This window comes from Lissotriton vulgaris, chromosome 10 (assembly GCF_964263255.1).
Source record: "Lissotriton vulgaris chromosome 10, aLisVul1.2, whole genome shotgun sequence".
Classification (NCBI taxonomy): domain Eukaryota; kingdom Metazoa; phylum Chordata; class Amphibia; order Caudata; family Salamandridae; genus Lissotriton; species Lissotriton vulgaris.
Window position 1 is genome coordinate 104,405,785 of NC_141698.1, and position 26,742 is coordinate 104,432,526.

The 26,742-nt window shown below is 45.8% G+C and overlaps 1 protein-coding gene across 2 annotated transcripts in view; it reads right to left on the reverse strand.

Moving 5' to 3' along the window:
* Nucleotides 1-26,742, reverse strand: part of MAD1L1 (mitotic arrest deficient 1 like 1) — a 2,106,297-nt gene that overhangs the window by 712,746 nt on the left and 1,366,809 nt on the right. For both annotated transcript variants that reach the window (XM_086940612.1, XM_086940613.1), the window contains exon 16: nucleotides 5,451-5,658. In XM_086940612.1, coding sequence (XP_086796738.1) covers nucleotides 5,451-5,658 — 208 coding nt within the window. The remainder of the gene's footprint in view (nucleotides 1-5,450; nucleotides 5,659-26,742) is intronic.

The following is a 26,742-nucleotide window of genomic DNA, read 5'->3' on the forward strand; positions in this document are numbered from 1 at the left end:
TCCTGCACTACAAAATGTTGAATAAAAACAGAAAGGTTTTATTAAAGGTAAGACTCCAATTGCCATTTACTAAAACACCTAACAGAAAGCCTCTAAAGTACCAAATACGCATCAGTAAAACTTGTTAAAGTGCTTTCATTTAAACAAAAAAATCATAGTACTAGAAAAGAACAATGCACATTTGGTTTGTTTAGATAGTAGTAAATCTACACTCAGAGGTTTACATGAATTTGCCAAATTTAGATACGGTTTCGTCTGTAAAGGGATTTAAGTGGCAGAGAAATACCCACCAGTAGCTCTCAGGATGTCTTGTAGGAGCTTGCCCATCAGTGGAGTTCAGGAGTATTTTTTTTCTCGCTCTCTCTCCCTCTCTCCACCTACATCCGGTTATGGGAATCCACCAAAAGGTACAGAGCAGAAGCAGCATACCCTCTTGTTAAAAGAAAAGTGTCTAGCTGCCGCCTGGTAAGAAGCCTAAAAACAAGCAAATGCTTCCTAGCACACACACTGATGTGTTTTTCTATTCTTTATTTGCCCGAGTTTTTCATTCTTTCTTCATCTCCTCCTTCCTTTCTGTCCCTTTCTATTTGCTTTTTTTTCAGTTTTCTTTTTCATTCATTTCCTTTGTTTCTTTCATCCTACTTCTTTTATGGTCTCCTTTCTGCCTATTCCACTCCTGTCCTTGTTTGTTTCTATGGTTCTTTTTTTCATTGTCTATTTCAATCTTCTTTTTTTTTCTCTTTGTTACTTTTTTGATTCCTTTGCTTCATTCGCACTTTGTTTTTTATTGCTTCTTTTTCTTTTTTTCCTTTTCACATTTGTTCTCTTTCTTCACTTTGCATTTTACTTCTTTCAGTTCTTTTTTCATTTCTTTCTTCTCCTTTTGTTCCTACCTCTCCTTTAATTCCTGCACTCCACTCATCCCTCCTTTAGTGCTTCTGTCATTAAGATCAATCCCTCAGAATCTATGACATTTAATGGTCCTAGTTAAAAATGTAATGTATATGTTAGAAAAATTGTGCTTTATTTGCGAGTGTACAGGGGAGTATTTGGGCATGCATTTTACCCGTGGACCAATAAAAACCCATGCTTTTAAATCCTATAATGTCCTTGCCACCAGTAATTCATAATCCGGAGTCAATTAAGGCTAGGTGTGTTTCTGGTCAACAAACAATGTACTTCAGTGCGATTAGCGAGATGAGTGGGGTCTTTTGGGTCCTAGTTTACTTAATCCAAGAAGTCATCCAATGTATTGCATGAGATAGGTCACAAACAAGAACAAAGGGACAAAACTGTTTTACCCACAGGTCAACTTTCCAGAGAGCTGGTGTGGCATGGTGCCCTGTGACAATTACATCAGAACTGGAAACTAAAACGTCAGCATTTAAGTTGTGTGTCTTTTACGTACCCAAAATCTATTAACCTAATTTTAATTTTCTTGCTTTGTTTCCCGAATTGTACCCAAGACACTGGAGTTTTTGGGGAGTTCAATATGATAGAGAGTTCCCGAGTGTTTTTATAATGGGGCAGAATTGGGTTGTAGCTGAAGACAGTGCGAGTTTCATTCAGTGGGGCAGAAGGGTGTTCAGTGGGGATAGGATGTGGCACTATGGCCAGAGCCACCGAATTTGGAACTGGGGACCTGGTTCAGCCTTCATGCCGAGTCCATCAGACCACTTCTGAGGGAGCACATTCCCAAGATAGACCTTAGAAGAACTGGTCTCTTAGCACCAGCAGGTGAACCCTACCGGTGCCCAGTGTTGGTTAACCTTGAAGCCCTGTCCACCATAATCCATATTGAAGTTCACCTCCAGTCTTACGGGCAGGCCTACAAAGCAGCACACCCTAGAGCAGCAGTGACTGTCACAGAGGTCACAGACCCTGGAGGCCAGTCCACCTCATCCAATGGTGCCTCCATTGGCCTTGTTCCAGTAGTACTAATGCAACTCACCAGGGATTTGCAATGCACACCAGACAAAGGAGCATGTTTTCAACACATACTAACAGTCTCTGGAAAGATTTCACATCATTAATCTGAGTGTAACATGCAAATGCAGCGGTGAGAAAGGTGATCAGAAATGGTTAGAAAAAGGGAGGAAAAGTGCCAATAAAAGAAACTGCATGGCTCGGAGACAAATGGCTTATGATTCCACTTATAAGCGTATTTGGAATATTCTGTGATTGGAAACATGTCCCACATTGTAAATGAATTAAATATAAACAACTTATATATTAAACCTAAAATAAACATGTTTATCGATTGTTTGAATTAAATAACGTTATAAGCTGTAACTGGTCAGTGAAATGCCAATGCACTAAAAATTGGTATGTTTTGCTATTTCTAGCCACACCTCTGACTCCGCCCACTAATCCAATCCTCTGCTTATTCCCGCCCCATGAGTCTCGGCCCACAGTTCCCCTACTTTTTTGTCCCCACTTCGACCACTGGGTACAGCACAATAACGGACACTGCAAAACCACTTACTTCAAAACTCCTTTGAAGCAAAGAGTCGCATGCAGGCTTCGAGGTATTTGGTGGGTTGAAGGGAGGGAGGACGCGAGGCTGAAAAACTAGCGCTGAAGAGAAACTGATTGAGGGCCTGGGCTCCTGACACTCAAGGAGGTTATTCAGAGAATCCAAGAGCATCATGGGAGATAACGGTTACTTTGTAAATACACATCACCAACAAATGGCAACCAATCAGTTTACCTCATGTACTTATGAACAGGATGCTCAATGTGAATTATAGGATAAAAAACACTTGTTTTATTGGCTGGACCTTCTCGTAGACAGCAGCATCAAAAGAATTTCAAAGGGACCGAAACATGGCGCACTTAATTAATTAAATGTGCCCCACTGTCTTAGTTTTACCTATGATTTATTGTAAAAGTACTCGTATTCAATGCAAATTAATTTCCCGCGAATACAGTAAGACAAGTTATTAACCTGGCTGCTTAACTGGCACTGAAATATTATCTAGGGTATTATAAACATTTTGAAAACGTCTCTCCTGAAGTAAAAATCCCCTTTTCATGCTCAGTTAATTCACGATGCAGTAAAGCATCTACTGCTTCACATCTAATACACTGGGGCTCCTGGGGACACAAGGAGTTACTTTGCTTTTTCTTTAACAACTGAACTGGCTGATATTGTTCTTCGGTGACAAGAGTCGTTCCTAAATCTTTAACCCCTACAAAAAAGGCCTAATTCCAGGTTGATGGGTATTAAAAGCATCTATTTCTTTAAATGCTTCATTCGCAAGTTAATTCTCGTACTGCTCTTCCTCGGTACACACTTGAATCTCTTCAATTTATTTTAATTTTTAGACTGCTTTGCAATGTTTATTTTACTGTGCTCCTCTCACTTCGCCTCACTGCTGCTCGCTTTCTCCATGAGGTCTTTAAATGCATCCATGGTCTGGCCAGCCCATAACTCTCCTCTCACAACCAGCTTCCTTTTGCTGCTAGGGTCTCCGGCCAGATAAGTCTTGTTCACCCTCCCAGCGTACTGTATTTTCGCCTGTAGCTGTACAAGCCATGTTACTCGTTGTCTTCGTCACCTACACTTTCTGCAATTCTTTCTTTTTAAAAAAAAATAATAAATCTACTTTCTGCAATTCTTAAAACCAAAACATACAGCTCATCAATACAACCTTCCCTTGCAATGTCCAATCATTATGAGCATTGATGTTCGGTTCCACTTCTATGGTATCATTTGTTTTTCCTAGTCTGTTTTTATGCACAGTACTTAGGCCCAAGTGCTCCACAACAAATTAAAGTAATATCACAGACAAAGGACTCCATTAAATACACTTGAATTCTTATCATTTGCACACACTCCAATATATCTATATATTTTTTATATTTTTATTGGCATTTTCTTAATTGCAATATGAAAACATTCTTCAGTAGCAAAACATATTGACATATTCAAATAACAGTGGTGGACATTCAGTTGGTTGCATTATACACCAGTATATCCTCAGGAGGCCCCTCCACCTCCTCCATCTGCCTACCCACCCTAGGGGATTATTGTGAGACAGAGTGTGAGTCCATAGTATTCCAGCCATGGCTTCCATATTTTCCCAAACTTTTTGGGGCAGCCCCGTGCTTTATAAGTCGTGTTTTCCCCCAGCATATACATGTCCATACTCTTTTCCATTCAACCAGGGATGGAATGGTCTCCGGCACACACTCCAATATTAAATGCAAATTCCGCGCGTATTAGGTGCACACAAAAGAAATAGGAGTAATGTCTTTTTTGTCTTTTCTTGCTGGATTAAAGACAGAAAAGACAAAAAAGACATTACTCCTATTTCTTTTGTGTGCTCAACTAAAATGAGCAGAATTTGGATTTAATATTGGAGCATAGGCAAAGGATAAGAATTCATAACTTGATTGGCCTTGGGGTCCAACGTTTGGAGGGTCTAAGGTGTTTTCAGTCACCAATTGCACCGCATTGATAAACAGGAAGTGAACACTGACACTAACTCAGTAGGTGCCAATTCTCCTAGTCAATGACACCCCCCTAGCGCTAATATATATTTTTTTTAAATACATTTTTATTGTTGCATTGGAAGTATCACAAGAGAATATGTAAGGACACAGGCTGGCTTCAACATTCAGCCAGTACCCGTCAGTTACGCAACTTTTCTTTTTCGCTTCTGAGGAGTATACATAGATCAAGAAAACACATAGAGGTTCAACAGAACTCATAATATGTATACAAAGAGATGAGAAAAAACAACCCCTGAAACAGCCACCGCCATGCCCGCCTCCCCCCCCCCCCCCCGGGTTCTTCTCACCCTCTCCTGATGTAATTTCGTCCACTAGTCAACAAACTGGGTTATACAGTACGGCCTTTAACATGTCCACCCTCCGTTACCACCATTGGGCCTGTATCGTTCGGCAGGTTTACCAGCGTTCTCCTTCAGGTTCCCTGTGGAGTCACTCTAGCCCGTGATATCGTCTCCACTTTTCCCACACACTCCGAAACTTTTTTGGGCAGCCCCTGGCTTTATAGGTCACTCTCTCAGCCGCCATATATAAGTCGAGTCCCCTCCTCCATTCCTCCAAGTCTGGCGGTTCGGCCGCTCCCCAGCGTCGTGTAATGTCTCTCTTGGCCACCACCAAAGCCAGCACTAGGAAAATGATCAAGGGGCGGGCCAAGTCTACTTCGGTCGTCAAACCCAACAGAGCCAGCTTAGGGTCACGTGGTAAAGTAGTCCCTAGCGCTAATATTAAATACACTTGTTCAACTGAGGACGGGTGGTTTGACTGCTGTGACATCTACTCAGGTCAAAGCTCTGATAATCTCAGGTCTATGGCCCTGCAAAGATCAATCCTGCTCAATCATCCAGGCAACAGGCAAGAACCCTGCCAATTAGCAGGACTAGTCAAGATCATTCAATATTGGAACCTTAGGAGATGGGCTGAGAAACAGCGATTACCTGTGAGCTCCTGCGTGGACACCACAGATCCTATGGCTTCCAGTTTCTCTGGAATAGGGTTGCCTTCCTCCAGCACCATGACGAGCTTTCGCAATTTCTCGCATTCATCTTGCAGCAGCTGATGCTCCTCTTGGCGACGTTGCTGGGCACTGCTTGCTGGATTCATAGTCAGATGTAGCACTTTATACTGACTGGTGTCAAAATTGCCCTATTGAGGAAGTTCCACATTTTCATTACACAAGGCAGCAGTAACATCAACATTGAAATTGAAACACTTTAACAACTAACAAGACTCCAAGAAAAAACTAAAAATATAGACACTTTTTTGCAGCATTCCTAACAATATCAAACAGATGCCAAGTACAATCCCAATACTGGGCTTGGCCACTCTATACTGAGATCCATAATACAGAAGAATCTCAGGGGTCTCCAGCTCTAAATGATAGAAAAGAGATCATCACAGGTTTAGCCAAGTAGGACACGACGAACCTAGATAAACACAAACCTGCTTTGACGATCTTGATAAAAGCAGGGTATTCAATACTATGCAGTTAAATGATCAATTGAAAGAGCTAGAAAAAGATTGGAGGAGTGGGAGGTTTAACCCCTTCACTGCGGCGGCTATTCCGCCGCAGTGCTAAGGGGGCGGGGCGGAAGAGCGGCGGGCGCATGCTGGTGATGGAACCGCTCAGTCACCAGCGTCGGTTGCGCTGTGCTTATGACGGAGCGGTTCCGTCATGGCCCGCCCGCTCAATAGAACGCTCAGCGGAGGCGCGGAATTCGCGCCTCGCATGAGCGGCGGAGGGCCATGACGGAACCGCTCCGTCATCAGCACAGCGCCACCGCAGCTGATGACGGAGCGGTTCCGTCATCAGCACTTGAGTTAAGAACATCTCTACATGAATGCCACACATACAATGTTCTACAAAACAGAGCCTCGATTAGCTCGTCTGCATGTTCCCATTTTTCAATATATAAACATTAGATGGAGGATTCTTTTGCCTTGAAGCCCGACTCTATATGCAAGTGCTATCTTCTGACTGAAATTTGAACTCCAAGCGACAGAGACCGATGTTAGAAATTTAAATGATTGAATTATGCATTGTGCACATGAATCGTACAAGACACTCAGGATGTAAGACCGCCAGAGCTTCTGCTAATGCCCAGAATTGCCAGAAGTGGGATCAGAGCCCCAGACACAAACCTGAATAACTTCGACCCTAGGTACAAAAATTTCATGGCCATTTTTATCTCAAGGTCTTAGATTTGCATTATGACTGCGAAGAACGCACAGACATCTGTATGAATTTGTGCTCTTAGAAGAGTAACATCGGTCTTTTGTGAGCAGTGAAGACACAATAATAGAGTGTAGCTCTCGTTTCCGGTTGTCAATGGGAGCTACAAGGCTGACAACGGAAGTGCAGGAATTAAGGCAATGCGGTTTCCAACATTCCTTCCTTACCACTGGATGCCTTCCAAACAGCTACTGAGGCAAAGGCAGTGCATGGGGTAGAGGCAGGACAGAGACTGATCAAGTAGATCATGCGTCTCAGCCCGGGCGTCGAGGCTAAGGGTGGAGAGGACAAGGGTAGTTGCCTGTTTGGGCCTGTTCGAGACTGGTCGGGACTAGGGCCAGAAATGCTGCCCTTTTTCTCATTAAAAAAAAAATAATCCTTCACTCTTTTATCCCTACACTATCCTTTTTCTATCAAAATTAACAGACTAACATGTTCACTTCTCAAATTCCATATTCCATATTCAACTATACTAAAATACTGCCCAAATAACTGAATAACATCTACTACTCAAATTACTTCATATTCATACTATACTAATTTTCAACACTAATCCTTTATGGGTTCCGGAGTGGCGTGCTACTCGCCAAAAAAGCGTTTCAACACCCATCAGGGGTAACAAGTGCTATATGAAAGCAAATCTTTCTTCCCCTTTTATCCATCCGCTACCCTTCTCACTCCTTGTAACAGACTAATATCCACCACTGAAATTACCTCATATTTCACCATATTAATTCACCACTAATCCTTTATAGGCTCCCTGAATAGCATGCCTCAACAAGCAAGCGATAAATAAATACTAACCTTTGTCCTACTCTATCCTTCTGCTATCATTCCAAATCCAAATAACTGACTAACCTATCCACCACTTACTTGCATGTTTCACTATACTAATTCAACGCTAATCCTCTGTTCGTCCCGGAGTAGCGTGCTACCCGCCGAAAAAGAGCTTTGACGCCTCATCAGGGGTAGTAAGTGCAATATAAATGCAATTACAATGCAATACAATACATATCTGGTCTCTACTCCCACCTTACAACAAGCATTGGCGAAGCCAATAGGCCTCACACATGCAACAGCTATTGCCTTAGCCAATCTGTTTTCAGCCATGTTGTAGATAGCGTGGATGCTGTTCAGCATGGCTAAAAGTTAGTGGTGTAAAGGAGAGTGGAGTGTCAAAGTGGAGTATTCTGGAGTGGAATGTTATGGAGTGGCATAGAGAGTAGTGGAGTGTCGTGGAGTGACGTAGAGAGTTGTGGAATAGCATAGAGTAGTGGTATAGAGAGGAGGGGCATAGAGAGTCACAGAGGGGCACAGATTTGTGGGGGCGTAGGCTACAGGAGAGTGCTATACAGTAGAGTTGAGTGTCATGGAGGGGCGTACAGTGTTGTGGACTGTTGTGGAGGGAGAAGAGTGGCGTAGAGTTGAGGGGAGTGGAGTAGTGTCGTAGAATTAAGTGGCATAGGGTGGAGTTGAGTGTCATGGAGTTGCATAGTGTGTGTGGAGTGGTGTAGAGTGTGTTGCCTAGAGCAGAGTAGATTGTTGTAGAGTGGAGTAGCATAGAGTGGAGCATTGTAGTAGAATGGAATGTCCTAGATTAGCATAATGTGTTGTAGAATAGAATTTAGTGGAGTGCCATGGAGTAGTGTAGAGGGAGTTTTGTAGACTGTCGTAGAGTGAAGCAGTGTCGGAAAGTTTAGTAGAGTGTAGTTTCATAAAACAGAGTGTTGTAGAGTGGCCTAGAGTGAAGTGGCGTACAGTAAAGTGGTACAGAATAGATTGGCATAGATTGCATTGGTTTTGAGTAAAGTGGTGTAAAGTACTTTGGCCTAACGGGCATTGGTGTAGAGTTAAGTGACAAAGTTGAGTGGGGAAGCGTACCGTGCAGTGGCATAGTGTGGAGTGGCGCAGGATGGAGTAGCTCGGTGTAGAGTGCAGCGACATACAGTGGTTGTAGTCACATACAAAAAGTGGTTAATTTGAGGGGGCGCACGCAGTAGGAGAGGGGGTACGTGGGGGAGTGATAGGTTTCATTTTTGATGCCCCACCCATTGACATTTACATATGCAAGTTAGCATCCTGTGTCTAACTAATGAAGTATATACTTATGCTCTTACGTCATTTTTACTGCTCACGTGATTATTCACTTATACGTGTGGTGATATTTGGTTTCCTTAGCTTAGCTTGTGTGCCTCCATTTTGAGTATTCCTCTGTGTCTGCAAGTCGCACTCGCTCATCCACCCCTCCCGTAGGAATAAGAATCACTAATGCAGCAGTTTTAGTTTCTCAGCTAACTGTGGCCGAAACTAACAAGTTCCTTATCAGTAGTGTTCTCATGCACCAGAGATGCTGAGGCTCGGCTCCGTGGCCTTGGGCAGAGATAGCTAATATTGCCTTTGCAGGTGCAGATGCCTCTTGTATGATGCCATTGTTCCTCTCTCTGGGGTTCAGTAATTTTCCAGAAGGGGCGTGTTTTACTTCACTGTACCACGTTATAATGTATTGCTGTGATGATATGAGTCAGTCCTCTCAGCGCACTCTTAGGGGTGAGGTCGGACAGGGCCCTCTCATATGGGAGTTTATGGCCTAATAAAATTACCTTGTTTATTCTTCTCCACTGTCCGGCTGACTTCTTACTGAGTAACTATAGGTGAGTGTGGTAAGTCACTCGGGTGGATTTGTGTCACGCTTATCAGATGGCGCCCAAACAGGGATCCCGCGATAAGGATCTTTCTCACCCGTAGGTGGGTAGCAGAAGACCGGGGACCCTCTGGTCGGCACGGTGGGTCTGGGTACCCACTTTGATGCCGAGCTTGGTTCTCGCAACGCTGCCCCACCTTGCTGATCGGGAGAGGTCCCGGTTCAGATCTTACGCCGGGGTCCGAAAGCAGAACCTGGAGCTGACCGTGTTGGTCTTGGCAGCCGGAGGTGGAGAACGGTAGAGGTCGGTACCGCATACGGAAGGCGAGTGGTCCGCCTGTTGTTTGAGGGAGCTGGAGTGCTCCGAGAGACCGGAGTGTGTCTAATGGTTTGAGGAGCCGGTGCGCTCCTGGGGCTAGTGTGCTCCGGGGAACTCAGAGCGCGAGTGGTGCTCTGACAGACTTAACGGAGGTTAGGAGGACATTTTGTTTGTGGTCATCCGACCGGGTGGTACTGTGGTGGAGGCGTGGCTCATTGCGGGTAGGCTCCGGAACTCACCCGAACCCCTAAGGTGGCGGTTCAGCAGGAGTAAGTCCTGGGTCTCCTGTGGTAAAGCGCGCAGCGATCTGTAGTGCCATCCGGGTGGCGGATGTGTCCTCCATCCTCAGAACAGTTAGTGTACTGTTCGGTCTGCGGTAAGGTCCAGGTTCCCCAGGACTTGGTCGACGGGCCTTGTCCCATTTCGGTAACACGTGTTTGGCAGGATTTTGATGTATAGGATGCATGTGTGTTTTTGAATTCAATGTATATCATACGTGTGTGAATGTGTTAGGAGCTAGTGAGTAGAGGTAACGGAATTTGTGAGAAGGTGTGATTGCATTGTGGTAAAAGATGCCGTGCTTCAGTAAGATGCAGTGTTTCGGATGCTGCTGTCGTGTATCGGATTCTAGATTGGCTGAAAGCCAACCCGCCCCGGTGGAGGGTGAAACATGGATTGCCTCCGATTTTGTTTGGCACTTTATGGCACAGATATACTAAAGACAATGTGGATTTGCAGTGGCCCGACAGGTTCTTTCGAGGTGGCTAAATTAGACTATTTGCAAGACAAATTGTTTGGTAGGCGTAGTCGTCAGAGCATGTTCGATTCATTAAGGATGTGGCAGAAGGAAGTTAGAGAACGTCAATTGAGAGAGGAGAAGGTGACTCAAAAGAAGGCGGCGCAGACGATGGCACAGAAAAGCGAGGGAACATACAAAGAACGAGAATGAGCAACGTATCGAGCGCGCAGATAGGCTTTGCAGGTTGAGGGAAAATAAAAGTTATGTAGTGCGAGAGGATGTGCAGGATGAGATGGAGGATGTTTTGAATGCCCGACCCCCTCCCCCTTATGCCCCGCAGTCACTGTATCCCACATTGCCGGTTCCGGTTTCCTCCGGCGGGGTCCCGGACCCACAAGCAAGTGCCCCACGCCCGCCTGGCGCAGCGTCTTCTATCTCCCCGTCATTGCCGGCGCCCCTTGTTTCTTTGCTTGCGACAAGCTCACCCGCCCCCTCTCAGTTTCTTTCAGCACTCCCTGCTGTCTCTGCTAGTGCTACCCCCAGTCAGGAATTGTTGACACCGAATAGAGGTATGGGGAGTGGGTTGCTTTCCCAGGTGCGGAAATTGCTTGGAGGAAGTTTAATAATAAATAAAGTGATTGTAGTCACGTAAGACTTACAAGAAGCTGCCGGCCGCCTCCCTCCTCTGTGTTCTTACTTGTTCCAGCAGACACTAGGACAGCATCACAGACTCTGTTCTGCTATGAAAGCTGTACGGGGATTGGCCTGAGCCGGCCGTAACTTGGAGGCATTGAAGGAGAGGTAGTCTCGAAGGGGAGGGAGTAGAACCTTCGGATTATCTGAAAAACCAACCTGTCTGATGTGATGCGCCCCTATGGAGAGAACCAGTTCATCCTCCACGGTCCCCAATGGCCATTACCCTTGTGGAATGTGCTCTGTCCACTCACTAAGAAAAGCACGAGTGTGAGGCTTACATCAGGTAAAGAGTGGTTTCTCAACCACTTCAGCAATTGTAACTCTACACATGTAGTGTATAGGCTCACGTGCCAATGTGGCTTACACTACATAGGACTCACGTCGCGCAAAATTAAAGTGAGAGTGCAAGAGCATTTAAGCATCATTAAGGCCGGGAAATTGACAACTAAACTGGTACAACACTGCTTCACTGAGAAACATACCTTTACATGGACAGTGCTAGAAAAGGTGAAAGGACCCCACAGAACGTAGAGAATGTCTTGATGTCAAAAGAGGCGCGTTGGATTTACAGCGAAAAAACAGACCAACGAGGCTTCAACGAAATTATTGAGTGGAACAGGATTAAATTATGAGTCCAGAGGTAGTACTGGTATTTGTTCTTGCCCTACATTTAATGAGTTACTTTCAACTTGGGCAGGGGTGGTAGTTACCAGCAATTTTTCTTGCCCTATAATTGGTTAGTGACTCCAATAGTGCAGCGACATAGAATTTTCTCTATCGAGATTGTGGATCACATCCTACATCAGCACTTCTTTATTATCCTCTCCATCCTTAAACAGGGAGTACACCCCATATGAGTGTCCATGACTACAGGGTTTCCTAAATACACTCGCTATATGGCAAGGAATTCCCTGTGTATTAACTAGTCTCATGCCCTTTTGTTAGGTGGCACCTATAAATAAACTTTATTTGTGTGTTGCATTTGTATGGAGTTATACGGATTACGCTTCAACTTGGGCCCCCCCGGGTGGCAATACCTGCCTCTACCCCTGGTGAAAGTGGTGCTGGCTTTGGCTTTATTTGTGCACCACCAGACGTAATATACATTTTGACCAGCTTAAGATGGCCGCCGTTGTTTTCAGTGTGCCCAAGCTGTGTATATCGATCTATGTATTACGATACTTTACATCACTGCATTTTTTCTAAATAGACGCATTCATATATATTTTTGCGATCAGAACGCTAGACAGGTGTGTATCCACTACACCGTTTCCATTTGTTAGTTACGTTACCCCTGCAAGTGGCACTTGAACATTGGGTTGTACTGCAAAGGACTGTAGTATTAGGTGCAGCATCGCGCACCATTCTAAGATGTCCGCCGCATTTTGACTCCGGTCATGTGACCGTTGGGAGTGGGCGGGTACGCAGAGTACTGGGTATTTCACCGCGTCTGCGGTACACACGCCGTGGACGAGACGAGGCGCTGTTCATTACACACCACGGTGAGATGTACCTGGGGGGTTTGACATTGTGAATGGGGACTGTGTTGACCCAGAGTGTGCCGCTTTGACAGTGAGAGGGTCGGGACAGGCATACACTTTCCGGCGAGCTTTTCCGAGGTTTGGATTAGCCCAATGCGCTAATAAGAGTCAGAACGTAGCGCTGTTTTGTGTATTAAAATCACACTAGGTCTGCAGGCGAATTGCACAAGCCGGCTTTACAAAAGACACAATTTTCAATCACGTAGTGTCTGTTTTTAAGAGTGAATGTTTAGCGCTACAAACCCTATTTGAAATAACAGCTTGTTGTCGATCCCCTGGTGGGTTCAGCGTGACACTGCATGTCCCCCCATGATGAGAGACCAGGTGAATGGGTGTGCTGGTCTGGATGGTGGGAAATTGTTCACCAGAACGAAGTAAGCGTGTAGCTTACTAAACATAGGTACCCTGTTTTATGCCTATAGAGCTTTGAAGCCAGTTGAGGACTCACATTAGGAGTACCCTAGCAACCGTCTCTACCCCTGGGCGGCCGGTATGATCAACCAGGCTGACTCTGGGTAACTATGGGCTTCATACGGCACTACACATACGGGTATTACTGAGTCTGTTTACATGCTTTTAATAGTTTATATGTGCCTTTTCCTTGGCAGTTAACACAGAACAAGTGTCCAAGAGTGGAGTGGCAGCATATAGTGCAGCCCTGATGAAACTGCCAAAACTGTGGTGGCAGTGAAACATGTGGGCATTTTAAATAGGTAATGGTATGCAGGAATAGCTACCAGCCTTTTTATTGGTACAGCACACTTTTTCCCTATGAATAAAATTGGTTAATGGGATTGGGTTGCTGTGTTGTGTGCACTACTTTATGTTTTGTGTTTGTCACTAGCAGATGTTTCTGCTCCCCACTGTTTGTCACACTTCCTTGGTTGTTTGTTTTGGACACTCTTTTTTCTACTTTCTTTGAGAAACAAGTGACTATTGATGATGAGACAGGGGCTTGTCTGGAAATTACATACCAGTTACCCCGTTGGTGGTGTTTCCGTGAGGTGTCATTTGTTTTCTCACACATTTTTTCTATATAGATATTGATCCAACGCTGCTGGTGTGGATAATTGTCACTGACAGGGGTTGGTCAGACAATCTGCATTTTGTGTTCTGTGTTTCTGTCAAGGAAGAAGGGCTGTTTTAACATTAAAATTGGGACGCAGCGCAGTGAAATATCCCCTTACAAATTATAAGGGACTTGAATAGTTATCAGTACACTCAGACTGGCCTATTTCCGAGTAACTGACATATGTGGACGTCCGCTCGACAGGGTCTTTTGCTGTGTATCAAGTTTAGAGTGGAGGGTGACCCTGTTTGATTCCCTCTGTGCTCCTATTGATAGTTGGACTTTTGAGTAAAGTGGTGTAAAGTGCTTTGGCCTAGCGGGCATTGGTGTAGAGTTAAGTGACAAAGTAGAGTGGGGAAGCGTACAGTGCAGTGGCATAGTGTGGAGTGGCGCAGGATGGAGTAGCTCGGTGTAGAGTGCAGCGACATACAGTGGTTGTACTCACATACAAAAAGTGGTCAATTTGAGGGGGCGCACGCAGGAGGAGAGGGGGCACGTGGGGGAGGAAGTTTAATAATAAATAAAGTGATTGTAGTCACATACAAAAAGTGGTTAATTTGAGGGGGCGCACGCAGGGGAGAGGGGGCATGTGGGGGAGGAAGTTTAATAATAAATAAAAAAACAGAAGACTTACAAGAAGCTGCCGGCCGCCTCCCACCTCTGTCTTCTTACTTGTTCCAGCAGACACTGGGACAGCATCACAGACTCTGTTATGCTATGAAAGCTGTACGGGGATTGGCCTGAGCCGGCCGTAACTCGGAGGCATTGAAGGAGGGGTAGTCTCGAAGGGGAGGGAGTAGAACCTTCGGATTATCTGAAAAACCAACCTGTCTGATGTGATGTTTTGTTAGTGGTGGAGTCGATGGCTGATCCTGCCACCAACTCACCGCCCATGATCTTGAAGCGCCAGACTAGGAAGGTTTAGAGATGGCAGAGGTAGGAATTGACTGACCCGACCTCCGGCCGCCCAACCCACGGGGTAAAAAGAAGCAGAGCCCATGGCTGCGCAGAGGTTGGTGAACTTGCACGGTCTTGTGGCTGGGATATGGTTGGCGCGGCTGAAAGCCCCTTCTGTGGCCACAAAAGTGGAGAAAGGTGGCGGGGACAGGTGGCCACTGGGAGGTCCAAGGACTGGACTATAGCCTGTGAGTCTTTCAAGCGCTCCTGGGCCATGTCTGCCTTGTCGCTGAAGAGATGGGTGCCATCAAACGGTATGCTCATAAGGGAAGCTTGGACATCCCCAGTAAAGGCAGAAGTTCTCAACCATGTCTGCCTAGCGAGTTAGCTGTGTCAAGCTCACAAAAAATCGTGAACTTTGTTGCATCTCTCCCGTCTGATACTGCTTGGTGGAGAATGGCAGCACTTGCCCAACCATTTTCCACAAGAAGCTGGAGTAACGGCCTAGCAGGCATGCAGCATTTACCGGCAGCAATGCAAGGCTTGTGGAAGAAAAATCATTTCTTGCTCTAACTATCCAGCCTCTTGGATTCCCTGTCCTGGGGTGCAGAAGGGAACACGTCCTGTGACGTAGAGGCTTGGACCACCAAGCTCTCGGGGTAAGGTGGTTAGTGAGGTATTTTGGGTCACCTGGTGATGAGTGATGGCAGTGGGTGATTGTCAAATTCACAGGAGCCCATGTGCTGGCTTTGGACCAGGTTCCCAGAAGATCATCAGTCAAGGCCTTGTTGAATGGCAGGAAGGTTCAGGAGGAGACACCCGGCTGCAGGACCTCTGTCAAGATGTTCGTCATGACTTCCACCAAAGGGACCTGAAGGTCCAGGACCTCAGCTGCCCTTCTTACCACCACATCATATGATGCTCCCTCCTCCGTAGGCATTGTAAGGGGGAGAAAGTAGGTCATAATATGGAGAGGCATCCAGTCCAAAGGCCTCACCAAACGCCTCAGACCAGTGCATTTTGTGCTCAAGGTGGTCTTGTAAAGTATCCATCAACCCCTCTGAATCTTACTCAATTTCTAGCTTTCAAAATAAGGCTGAGGAACCGACCTAGGGCCCACAGGTGCTGCCGCGTCGGTAGACGTTGATCCAGCTCCAGGTTGATGGGGAAAAGAATGAGGTTGGCGCCAAATCTCGGCACTGGGGAAAGTCGCAATGGCATAAGCGACGCTGGTCCAGATCCACAACCAGATCCATTGGGTATCAGCGTCGGGGCCAGAGCTGCTGGTGCAGAACCCGATGGAGTGCCCTCTGAGACTTAGGGGACAAAGGTGTATCGGGACGGTCAGGTCGCCAAATGTGAGGCACATGGTGTCATGAAATTCTTCAAGCTGGGCAGGGGTCGCTCCAGCTCCTGGCAAGGCAGGGAAGCATGGAGCCAACCCAGGTGCAGGTTCTGCAGAACGAGACCTAGAGTATGTAGTGTAGTTCCTATATTCCCAATAGGCTCTGCACATTGGAATAACAAACAGCAGTGTAGATGTAGGACTGAGGTCATCTAAGCCTCTACTGACTATGTTAGACTTAATTAGTTTTGCCAACTAACTCAGAGGTCACTAGAAACTTTCTCGAATGTTCAGGAAAGGGTTAACCGTCCTGATTTAGACAAGAAGGGATTAGTTTCTGACAACCACATAAACATGACAACTTTGCTCCCTCAGAATAAAGAGTGTATCTCTAGAGTCGTGTGAAAACAATAGACAGCTATTTCACTCAGTCAATCGTGGATGCTTAATTTCACCAGAGTGCAGAGAAATAGAGACGGGCGTTTTCAATAAAAGGTGTTATTTTACTGAGCAGTCTTCTTTCTCATTCAAGAGAAATGAATTGCCACAATTGCAATACTTATTATAAAGTAAAGTGCGTACAGTAAAAGTAGTATTATGAAATAATACTGTAAAAGCATTGATATGGTTTCTTAGCCAAATGATACTTTAAAATGGATAAAATATATACATACATTAAAACAATGACTAACAAACTCAACTGGTGCTTCTAAGATACGCCTACCCCGGTGTACCTGACCTAAGCCTAATACGTGGGAAGGAGTAAGTAAGTTGCAGTTTTAAGTTAAGTTAGGTTAGGTTTTTGCCAAGTATCGGAATCAAGAATTCTCTCTAAGGTTTTACTCAGCTCCGTACCTTGGTTATAGAATGAAGGAGGTCTTGTATCCCGCTTCTCAGGACTCTATCTCCCAGCAACCCGCAAGGGTGACTTGGGAACACCGGAGCTGGATTTCCTCGGCTGGAGAAAAAGACAGCGTCTCTCTCAGTGCGTCAAAGGGAGGGGCGTTTTCCTTTGGCTCTGGCAACAGTGGGGCTCTCGGGCAAGTAGAACGTCGCTCCGCTCCCCACCACCGTGTGTTTGCTTAAGGCAAGGTTGGTATATTTATACCTGAAAGGTGCCGGGTTTGACGTAAGGTTGGACATAAGACGTCACTAAGAACGAACAGTTCTTTCTGGACTCCAGGAGTTCTTGTGCAAATCAAAACAAAAGCAGGGGGAATTCCCGGGCTGCTGGAGGCTTGGTTTGTTTCAAGAACGCGTTGTGCTTTCTAGGAGTCTATGGGAGTAGCCTTGCCGTGTTTTGGACTGCATGGGCTATTACTAATATGGATATGATTCTTATGCCTTTATAAGGATACTATTTGTTATAACCACATAAGGGTGAGAATCGGGAATATCGAATTAGGGTCCTAGATAGAAATACAACAAGTACTGAGACTCCTTCGTCACGTTTGCAGACTTCAACATCTTGTATTTATTATGCCTCTTACCTGACCGACCTAAACGACTTCAAGTGGGAGGACTAGGACTTAGGTCTCCCAGAGTGGTGACCAGACCATCCTCTCGACTGGGACTAAGAACGAGACAGCCAGGGTGAACCGACCGGTGCAGAGCACCACACAACAAGGAGCTTTCAAGACAGCTCCAGGTCCCAGAGACAAATCAAGTGCGGATCCGTCACTAACATGGCTAGATGGCAGGGCCGCATGGTTTGAATCCAGAAGTTTTCTTCAACATGTTAAAAAACGTATACATCAAAAATAGTCGACAAAAACCTAGAAAAATGCCTGTCAAAAAGTGACGGAGTGTAGCTCTCTTCACGAATCTGTGCTAGTTGCTGCGGAAATAAAAGAACTGACATCAGCACGCCAAGGTGGCGCCTATATGGGTGATGCAGGGATCAATTTTTGTCAGCAAACGTCACACGGAGCCGATCGACATCCTCCTACCGGCATGCAAGGGTGCTGCTGAAGCAAAAGACTTTCAGATCCAGCCTGATGCATGAGAAATTCAAAGTTAAGTAATCTGCGGCTAGATGTTTCTATCAGATGCGGAGTGCAGCAGCAATGAAAATAGTGGCAAAGAGAGGTGCAGAGTGGAGTGGCACAGGGAAGATTGCAGTGGCGTGGAGGGGCATAACGTGGAATGGACAGAGTAAAATACAGTGTTATAGAGTGCAGTGGTGTAGATTGTTTCAGAGTGGAGTGAAGTGGCGTAGAGTGCAGTGGCCTTGGGTAGATTGTTTCAGAGTAGAGTGGCGTAGAATACAGTGGCGTAGAGTGCAATGTCAGAGTGCAGTCTTACAGAGTAAATTAGAGTGGCTTAGAGTGGAATGTCATACAGTGGAGCGATGCAGAGTAGAGTGGGGTAGATTGTAGTGGCGTACAGTGCATTTCGTAGAGTGGTGCAGAGTAGAGTGCAGTGCCATACAGATCAGTGGTGGAGAGTAGATTTCACTGGTAGAGAGCGTCGTGTTGTAGAGTACAGTGGTGTAGAGTGAAGTGACAGAGTGGAGAGTAGTTTGGAGAGGTTCAGTGTAGAAAGGAGTGATGCAGTTTAGAGTGGCATAGTGTAGTGATGAAATGTGCATTAGCGTAGAGTGACGTAGAGTGCGTTAGAGTGACAGTGCAGTAGAGTTCAGAGGCAAAAGTGCAGTGCTGCAGTTGAGTGCAACGATGTACAGTTGAGAGGTGTAGAATGCAGTGGCGTACAGGTGAGTGGTGCAGAGTACAGTAGCTCAGAGAGCAAAGCGTAGAGTACAGTGGTGAGGAGTAGAACAGAGTGGCATAGAGTGAAGTGATGTAGAGTACAATGCTGTATAGTATAGTGGCATAGAGTGCAGTGATGTAGAGTACAATGCTGTAGAGTGCAGTGGTGTAGAGTAGACTGGCAGAGAGTGCACTTGTTTTGGATGCAGTGGTGTAGAGTGCAGTGGTTAGAAAAGAGTGATGTTGGGTATAGTGGCACAGAGTAGTGCAGCATAGAGTGCAGTGGCTTAGAGTGGAGTTGAAAGGTGCAGAGTAGATTGTTTTAGAGTAGAACGAAGGACGTGGAGTGGTGAATAGTAGAGTGGTGTAGGGTAGAGTGCATTAGCGTAGATTGGAGTGACAAAGAGTGGAGTGGTGCAGAGTGGAATAGAGTGGCAGAGCGCATTTGCATAGAGTGCAGTGTCGCAAAGTACAGTGGCCGAGTGGTGTGGAGTGGCGAAGAGTGCAGTGGCGCATAGAAGAGTAGAATGGGTAATAATAATAATAATAATAGGACATATATAGAGCGCATGGCTACCGTCAATGGAGGTGCCCCGGCGCTAGGCAGACTGGCAGCGAGGGAGAGGGGGAAAGACTACGGGAGCTAAACAGCCAAGTTTTCAGCGCTTTCCTGAAATCCAGCTCAGACTCCAGCTTACGAAGATAGGGAGGCATGGAGTTCCAGAGAGAGGTAGTTCTCACTGAGACAGCACATCCGCCTAGCCTAGCCCTAAAGAAGCGGGGAATCCTGAGATTCTGATAATTAGATGTAAGCGCGCTTTAAAGGTGATGGTGCTGGAGTCTGTTTCAAGTAGCCAGGTTGCCGGTTTCTGGTGGCTCTAAAGGCACTAGACAGAGCCTTAAACTTAATTCTTCTTCTGACCGGGAACCAGTCGAGGCTATGCAGGTGAGAGGAAATGTGGTGCCGGAATGGAACCTTCCTAATAAGTGTGGCTGCCGCATTCTGGATAAGCTGCAGTCTATGGATCAAGTATGCTGGTAGAACAATATAAAGACTGTTAGAGTAGTCCAGTTGGGATGTAACCAACACGTGGACCACTGTCTTCTGGCAATTCATAGGCAGGAGATGAAGATATCTCCACATGGCTCTTAACTTCCAAAAACATGCAGAAGAGACTTGACAGATCTGGGCTTTAAAAGTCAGGGTCGTATCAAATTTGAAATCCAAGTTCCTAGCAGAATCTACTGGAATCAGCGGAGGGTTGAGCTCTGACGGCCACCATATTTTGGAAGACAGAGGAGCAGATTGATTGAAAAACAATAGCTCAGTCTTGTCGGCATTTAATTTCAAGCAGCTACTTGTCATCCACGCCGAGATATTAGTCAGCCAGAGCCTAAATTTGACAAAAGCTGCCTCCGATTGTTCTCTAAAAGAGAACCCCAGTTGGGTATTGTCAGCGTAGGGTACCACTTTAACTCCCTATTGCTCAACTAAAGTAGCGAGGGGGGCCAGATAGACATGGAATAACGTAGGACTCAGATCCGACCCCTGGGGAACCCCACACGCAAGGGTTTGCTGTTGGGACGTGCCCTCCAAGAACGACTGGAACCAGGCATGTGTGGTTCCCCTCACTCCCAAATGCTGAAGTCTCTCCAACAGAATCCGATAAAACACTGTATCGAAAGCTGCGGATAAGTCTAACAGCACGAGCATTGCGGAGCTGCCCTGATCTAATGCCATCCGTACAGTATACGCAACTTCCAACAGAGCAGTCTCTGTGCTATATCTGGATCTAAAGCCAGATAGGGAGTCATGGAGGCAATTGTTGGATTCCAAGAAGTTGGAGTGTTGCTTCTGGACGTCTTTCTCCAGGATTTTGGCAGAGGGAGATAGGCCTAAAATTCTTAAGTTCAGCTGGATCGGCACCAGGTTTCTTCAGAATAGGCAGTACATGAGCAGATTTCCAGGCAGCAGGATAGATACCCGTAGCTAAGGAGGAGTTCCAGATTAGATTTAGATAGGGGTTCATCCAAGGGGCAAGTGCTTTGAAGAACTTAGCCGGTCATGGGTCCCCCAGAGAACCAGATTTACACTGGTCTAGTTCTGTCAGAGAAGCCTCCTGGCAAATCGGGGGAAATTCGGACCAGCTGCTGCACAGATCCAAGGAGAGGTATTGTGAAGCTGAAGGTTCAACCGAGGGAAGGAGGTGTAAATAAGTTGTATTTTCTCCTGAAAGAAGGTTGATAAATCCTCACAAAGGGTGGCTGAAGGGGCTATGGTGCTGTCCATAGCCTTAAGCCTGATAAAACCATGGAAGATCTTAAAGACTTCTTTGGTTGAGTTATCAGATGAACGGATTTGATCCGCAAAGAAGTCCCTAGTGGTTATACGTTTCAGCCCATTGATTTTTTTTAACACCGCTCTGTATGTGCACTTGGCTGCAGGATTATACAACTTGCGCCAAGCACGTTCGAGCTTCCTGCATAAACTTTTTTCCACTTGAAGTTCTATAGTAAACCAGGAGGCAGAGGGTTTTTCCTGGTTGATTTTGCAGCCCTAGGGGGTGCAATTCTGTCATGGGCAAGGGTGACCCAGAGGTTAAAGATAACCAAGTCATTGCTGGGGTCTCCAGTCCGTTGAGGGTGATTATTTAGTAGCTCAGAGACCATCGAATCCGCGGAAACCTTTGTCCAATTTCTGATTGCAACTACTGTCGGACTGGCACTAAAACCAGAAGGTCCCCTAACAAGCCGAAAGGGAACAGGTTAGGGGTAGTGGAGCCTCTACTTTCAAATTGGGGATATTAGTGAAAGTAAGACCTAGCATGTGTCCTGCTACATGAGTAGGGGCACACACCATTTGAATCAGATTTCGACCCTTCAGTGTGCCTGCCAATTGTGAAGCCTTGGGACATTTGCTATTGTCCATGAGGACATTGAAATCTTAAGGACAAGGAAATTGGCATGATTCTAGTTCTGCAATAATGTCAAAAAGGGCAATCAGGTGGCCAGCAGGGGATTCATGGGGCTATAAACCAAAATGAATCCTCTAGTCCGGACCTTCTGTACGCCATCCCTGAGGGTTATGCGTTAAACAGATTGGACAGAGTTGGTCGCAGGGGTGGAGGGTTGGCGATTCTCTATAAAGTCTCTGCTGTATGTCGCATTACAACTCTCTCCTCTCCATCAGATTTATTTCAGGCCATTTACTTCGTTTTATCCTCCTCTCCCTCTGCATCTCTCTCTGGTCTCCTCATCTACAGACCCCCTGGTCCTAGATCCAGTTTTAGCCATAATCTTCTTAAAATTTTAGAACCCTATTTTGGCAAATCCCACCTCACGGTGCTGGGGGACCTAAATTTTCATTTAGATGACCCCGGCTTGAAGGATACCCTCTCCTTTGTGGACCTTATGACGGCATGTGGCCTTCATCAGCTGGTAAATAGCCCCACCCATTTGGCTGGTCATATTTTAGACGGGGTGTTCTCCAATGACCCCAGACTCTCTACGGGCCCTCCCATCCCCCTGGTTTGGTCTGACCATCTGGCAGTTCCTCTGGAACTCGAACTCCCCCCTTCCCCGTCCATATGCCATGAGTTGAGGAACAAGGAACTTAAGCGAAATTATAGAGGTATCACTAATGACTCTCTCATCCCCCTTGTAGCTAAGACCTCCACCTTAGCCCCTAAGGATGCCAGCAATGCTGCGCTGGAGTTTGCAGATTCTATCTCCAGAGCAGTAGATCTTCTGGCTCCGGCATCCTACCGCTATACAGCGAGGCGGAAACCATCAGCCCCCTGGTTTACTGAGCCTCTCAGGCTCCTAAGACAGAGCTGTAGGAGGCAGGAGAGGCTATGGCGGACAACTTGGAACCCCACAGATCGAGAAAAACAAGCTCTTGCTGGCAGACTATAAGAAAAGGGTCATTAATGAAAAACCGGCTTGTTTTTCTAAGCTTACAACGTCCATTACCTCCTCTAGGGACTTATTTAAAATCGTCGATTCTTTATGCTCCCTACAAATTCCTGATTCCATCACAGGCTCCCAAGAGCTGTGCGACAGGATCGCGCCGTTCTTCCATACTAAAATTGTGGACATTTACTCTGCTCTTGAAACTCAGAAAGCCCAAATGAGCCCTCTTCCTCTCCCGATCCTTCCTTCCTTAGAATGTTGGGGAAAGGCTCCCACGAAGACCTTGTCCGATTTCCCACCCCTTACCCTTGAGCAATTAGATTCTCTCCTAAATAGAATTAAATCAGGCTCGCCACTGGATCCCTGCCCTTTGAAGATCCTAAAAGAATGTAGGGAAACTTTGCTGCCCCATATGTTGGAGATAATGAATTGTGCTATGATTCAGGGCACTTTCCCTGCTGTCTGGAAGAAGGCTATAGTCAAGCCGCTGCTTAAAAAACCGACTCTGGATCCTGAAGTCCTCAAAAACCTTCGACCTATTTCACTGCTGCCTGCCCCAGCTAAAATGCTTGAATGCCATCTCAATCAGCATTTGACTTCTTTTCTTGAGGTCTCTGGGTTTCTGGAACAATCTCAGCACGGTTTCAGAAAGTTCCACAGCACCGAGTCGGCTCTTACGGTAGTGGTTGACAAAATCAGATCTAGGGTTGACCAAGGCCAGACTGTTTTGCTGGTCTTGCTCGACCTGACTGCAGCTTTTGATACCCTATCTCCTTTGACTTTAACAACTCAGCTAAAGGAGATAGGTGTGGAGGGCCCAGCACTGAGCCTCCTGTCCTCTTTCCTCAGTCAAAGAGAGCAGAGGGTCAAGTTAGGAGAGTTCCTCTCCCCTGCTAAGCCTGTGCAATGTGGGGTCCCACAGGAGTCGGCCTTGAGTCCGACCCTATTTAACATCTATGTGGCCCCACTTGCCAGGTTAGTAAGATCGCACGGGATGGAGGTGGTGTCATACGCCGATGACACACAGAGTCCCTCTCCCACTCGGTGAGTACCTCCGCGCTCAGCTTCAGAAACTGCATGCAGGCAGTCAGTCTCTGAATGGATGATTCTAAATTCTCTGAAGCTGAACGGAGAGACAACCGAGGTCTTGATCTTTGGCAAAAAACATCTGGTCCAGTGACTGGTGGCCCCCCTCCTTGGGAGTATGTCCTGTGCCTGTAAAATCAGCCCGGAATCTGGGTGTGATCATTGATACGTCACTGGCTATGACGCAGCAAGTCAATCGAACTGTGTCCACTTGCTGGGGAGTCATTAAGACTCTTAGGAAAATAGCCCATTATCTCTCCCCCCAAGCCCGTAAGCAGACCGTGGTGGCTCTTGTTGCATCACGGCTGGATTACTGTAACACACTGTATGCAGAAACTAATAAGAGCCTTATTTCACGCCTTCAGACCGTTTAGAACGCGGCTGCCAAATTTGTCCTGGGCGTCCCTAACAGCTCCTCTGCTACTCTAGCCAGGAAGAGTCTGCATTGGCTTCCGATCCATTTTAGGATCACTTTTAAAATTCTTTGCCTGGTTTTTAGTGCTCTATCAGGTGGAGGCTCAGAAGCCATTGGCTCCCTTCTTGTCCCATACACCCCTAGCAGAAGCCTTCGCTCTGCCAATAAAAATCTCCTATCTGTCCCTCGAACAAATAAAGTTAGATGGGGTGGAAGAGCCTTCTCTTCTATGGCCCCCAGATTGTGGAACGTCCTTCCCGCCGAGCTAAAAGCACAACCTTCTATGGCCCTTTTTAAGAAGGCATTAAAAACACGGCTCTTCATCTAGGCCTATCAGTAGCATGCTCTCTGACTCTGGACAATGTTTGGTTAGGTGCCTTGACGCCCGTTGGGCAAAGTTTGCGCGGTATAAATTATGTTTCATTCATTCATTCAAATGCCAGCCACTGAACGTGCTGGGGAGGTCCTTATGCAGTAGAAGAGGGCCTCTATTGACCTCAAGCCATCAAGACTCCTGCAATAAATCTCCCAACCCTCCTTCATAATGACAGCAAGCCCACCCCCACTCTTGTGGCCTGTCCGGTTGGCAACAGAAATCCGAAAACCCTAGGGAACAGCCGGCCTTATGTCGGGATTGGAACTTTCCTTTAACCAGGTTTCAGTTAAAAACATCAGGTCCCAGGAGTTAGACTTCAGAGAGAGTCAGATTTCATCACAGTGTTTGGGAAAGATCTGCAGTTTATCAAACAAGCCTTTATATTAGAAATAGAGGCCCTCTGTTGGATAATCAGTGACTTAGTGACAGTATTATTCACTGTGTTACTCATGGGCATCCACTCAGCGCACCGCCCCAGGGCGAAGGAGCAATGGCGCCTAAATCTGTGCAAGAGGGAAGTCTAAAAAATGGCCTTGATAGAGCAGGAGATACGCTAAGAAGGAGGCAAATAGGGAGTCTGCATCCCCGCAAATCTCCAGGTGAGAGGGACCGGGGAAAAGTCAGGAGGAGGCCTAACTGCACTCTGCAACACGCAGCAGTGCAGAAGACATACGCTCCCCCAAAAACATTGAGCATGCATAAAAAAATTAAAAACTGCTTTTTTAAAACATTAGAATGAGTGCAAAAAGCAATACAAGCAGCAGGGTCAACAGCATAAAACCAAACAGCTGCAAGTGTTTAGCAGTATGAAGGGTCACGGGCCGCTACTGGAGTCTGCCCACCCCAATGGGTAGAGTGCATTGACAGAGTAGAGTGGCACCGAGTAGAGAGACATAGATTGAAGTGGCGTGGAGTGGAGGTGCGTAGAGTGGAGTGGTGCCAAATGGAGCGCAGTGACACAGTATGGAAGAGATAGAGTGTAGTGGTATAGTGTGGAGTTATGTGGAGTGGTGCAAAGTAGACTGGAGGTGGGTAAAGGGGAGTATGCCTGGTTTGGAAACGCTCTGCCATTACAGACTACACATCTTCAATTGAAATGACTATTATATATACACCGATGTACAGTTTTAATTATAAAAGCATACAGTACACAAACAATAATGGTTGAAAATGTCATCTCCTAGTGGATTGGTTTGTTTTGATCAAACTAAAATATTTGTTTACACCACTCTTCAGAATTAACAAAAAATGTGCTTTCCAAATTGATATATTCTGAAATATCTGCACGGTTCATTTACAGATATTTACATTTTGAAGTGTGCTAGAAAAAATATATAATATAGCCTTCATACAGCACAACCCGAGTAGCCAACCTGGTTGTCACATAAATCCTCTCACTTTGAAGTTAGAGAAAGAAAAGTAATCCCCAAACTCCCCCTGAAGACAATGCCTGACATTTGACCTCCATCTTCTTGCACAGCAAATGTGACATGATAACACCAATAATTAAAGGCCTGTTTCCAGAAAGCAACTATAGCAAATAGGGTATGGGCCAAGGAAGGGACGAACTCAAGCTGGTCAACCTAAGTAAGCAAGCAAATGTGAGTTACAGAACTCAAAACCAATGGCAAGCAATAGGCGGAATGCATTCCCAGGAAAGCTTAACAAATGTACCCAAGATGTTACGAAACCAGAGAGGAAGAGCAATGAAAGCTGTGCAAAGAACACGGCCCAAGTCTGGATTTCTAGATTCGATTTCTAAATACTGGGGCATTAACAAGGCTGAACCAAGTATCACTTTTCGCCTACAACTCTTACTTCTGAGTGATAAGAGACGAATGTACTCACAAGAAAAAAGTTGTTGCCTCTGCTAGTAGAAAGGCACTGGTAAACTCTTGATAATTTAAGTTATCACTGCAGAATAGCTTGCTCGACAATATACCAGTAAAATGGCCCATAAGTCTCCATGTAGGTAAATGTACACCTGAAACATGTCTAATCCTTTTCTGGTACACCTGGATCAGAATGATTAAATAAGTTTCATATATTGACCACTTCCTGCGTAATAAATCAACAAGAAAACCTTATTTTCTTCCGCCCATTAATGCAATGTTGATACATCACTCAGGTACAGTTTGTTAGTTACTTAACATTTCTATTTAAAAATAAAATGTGAAGGAGGTAATTGGTGGAGGGAACTATACTCTGTTTTTAATAATTACAGTAGAGTACAAAGTCAAGTCTTAAAAGCAA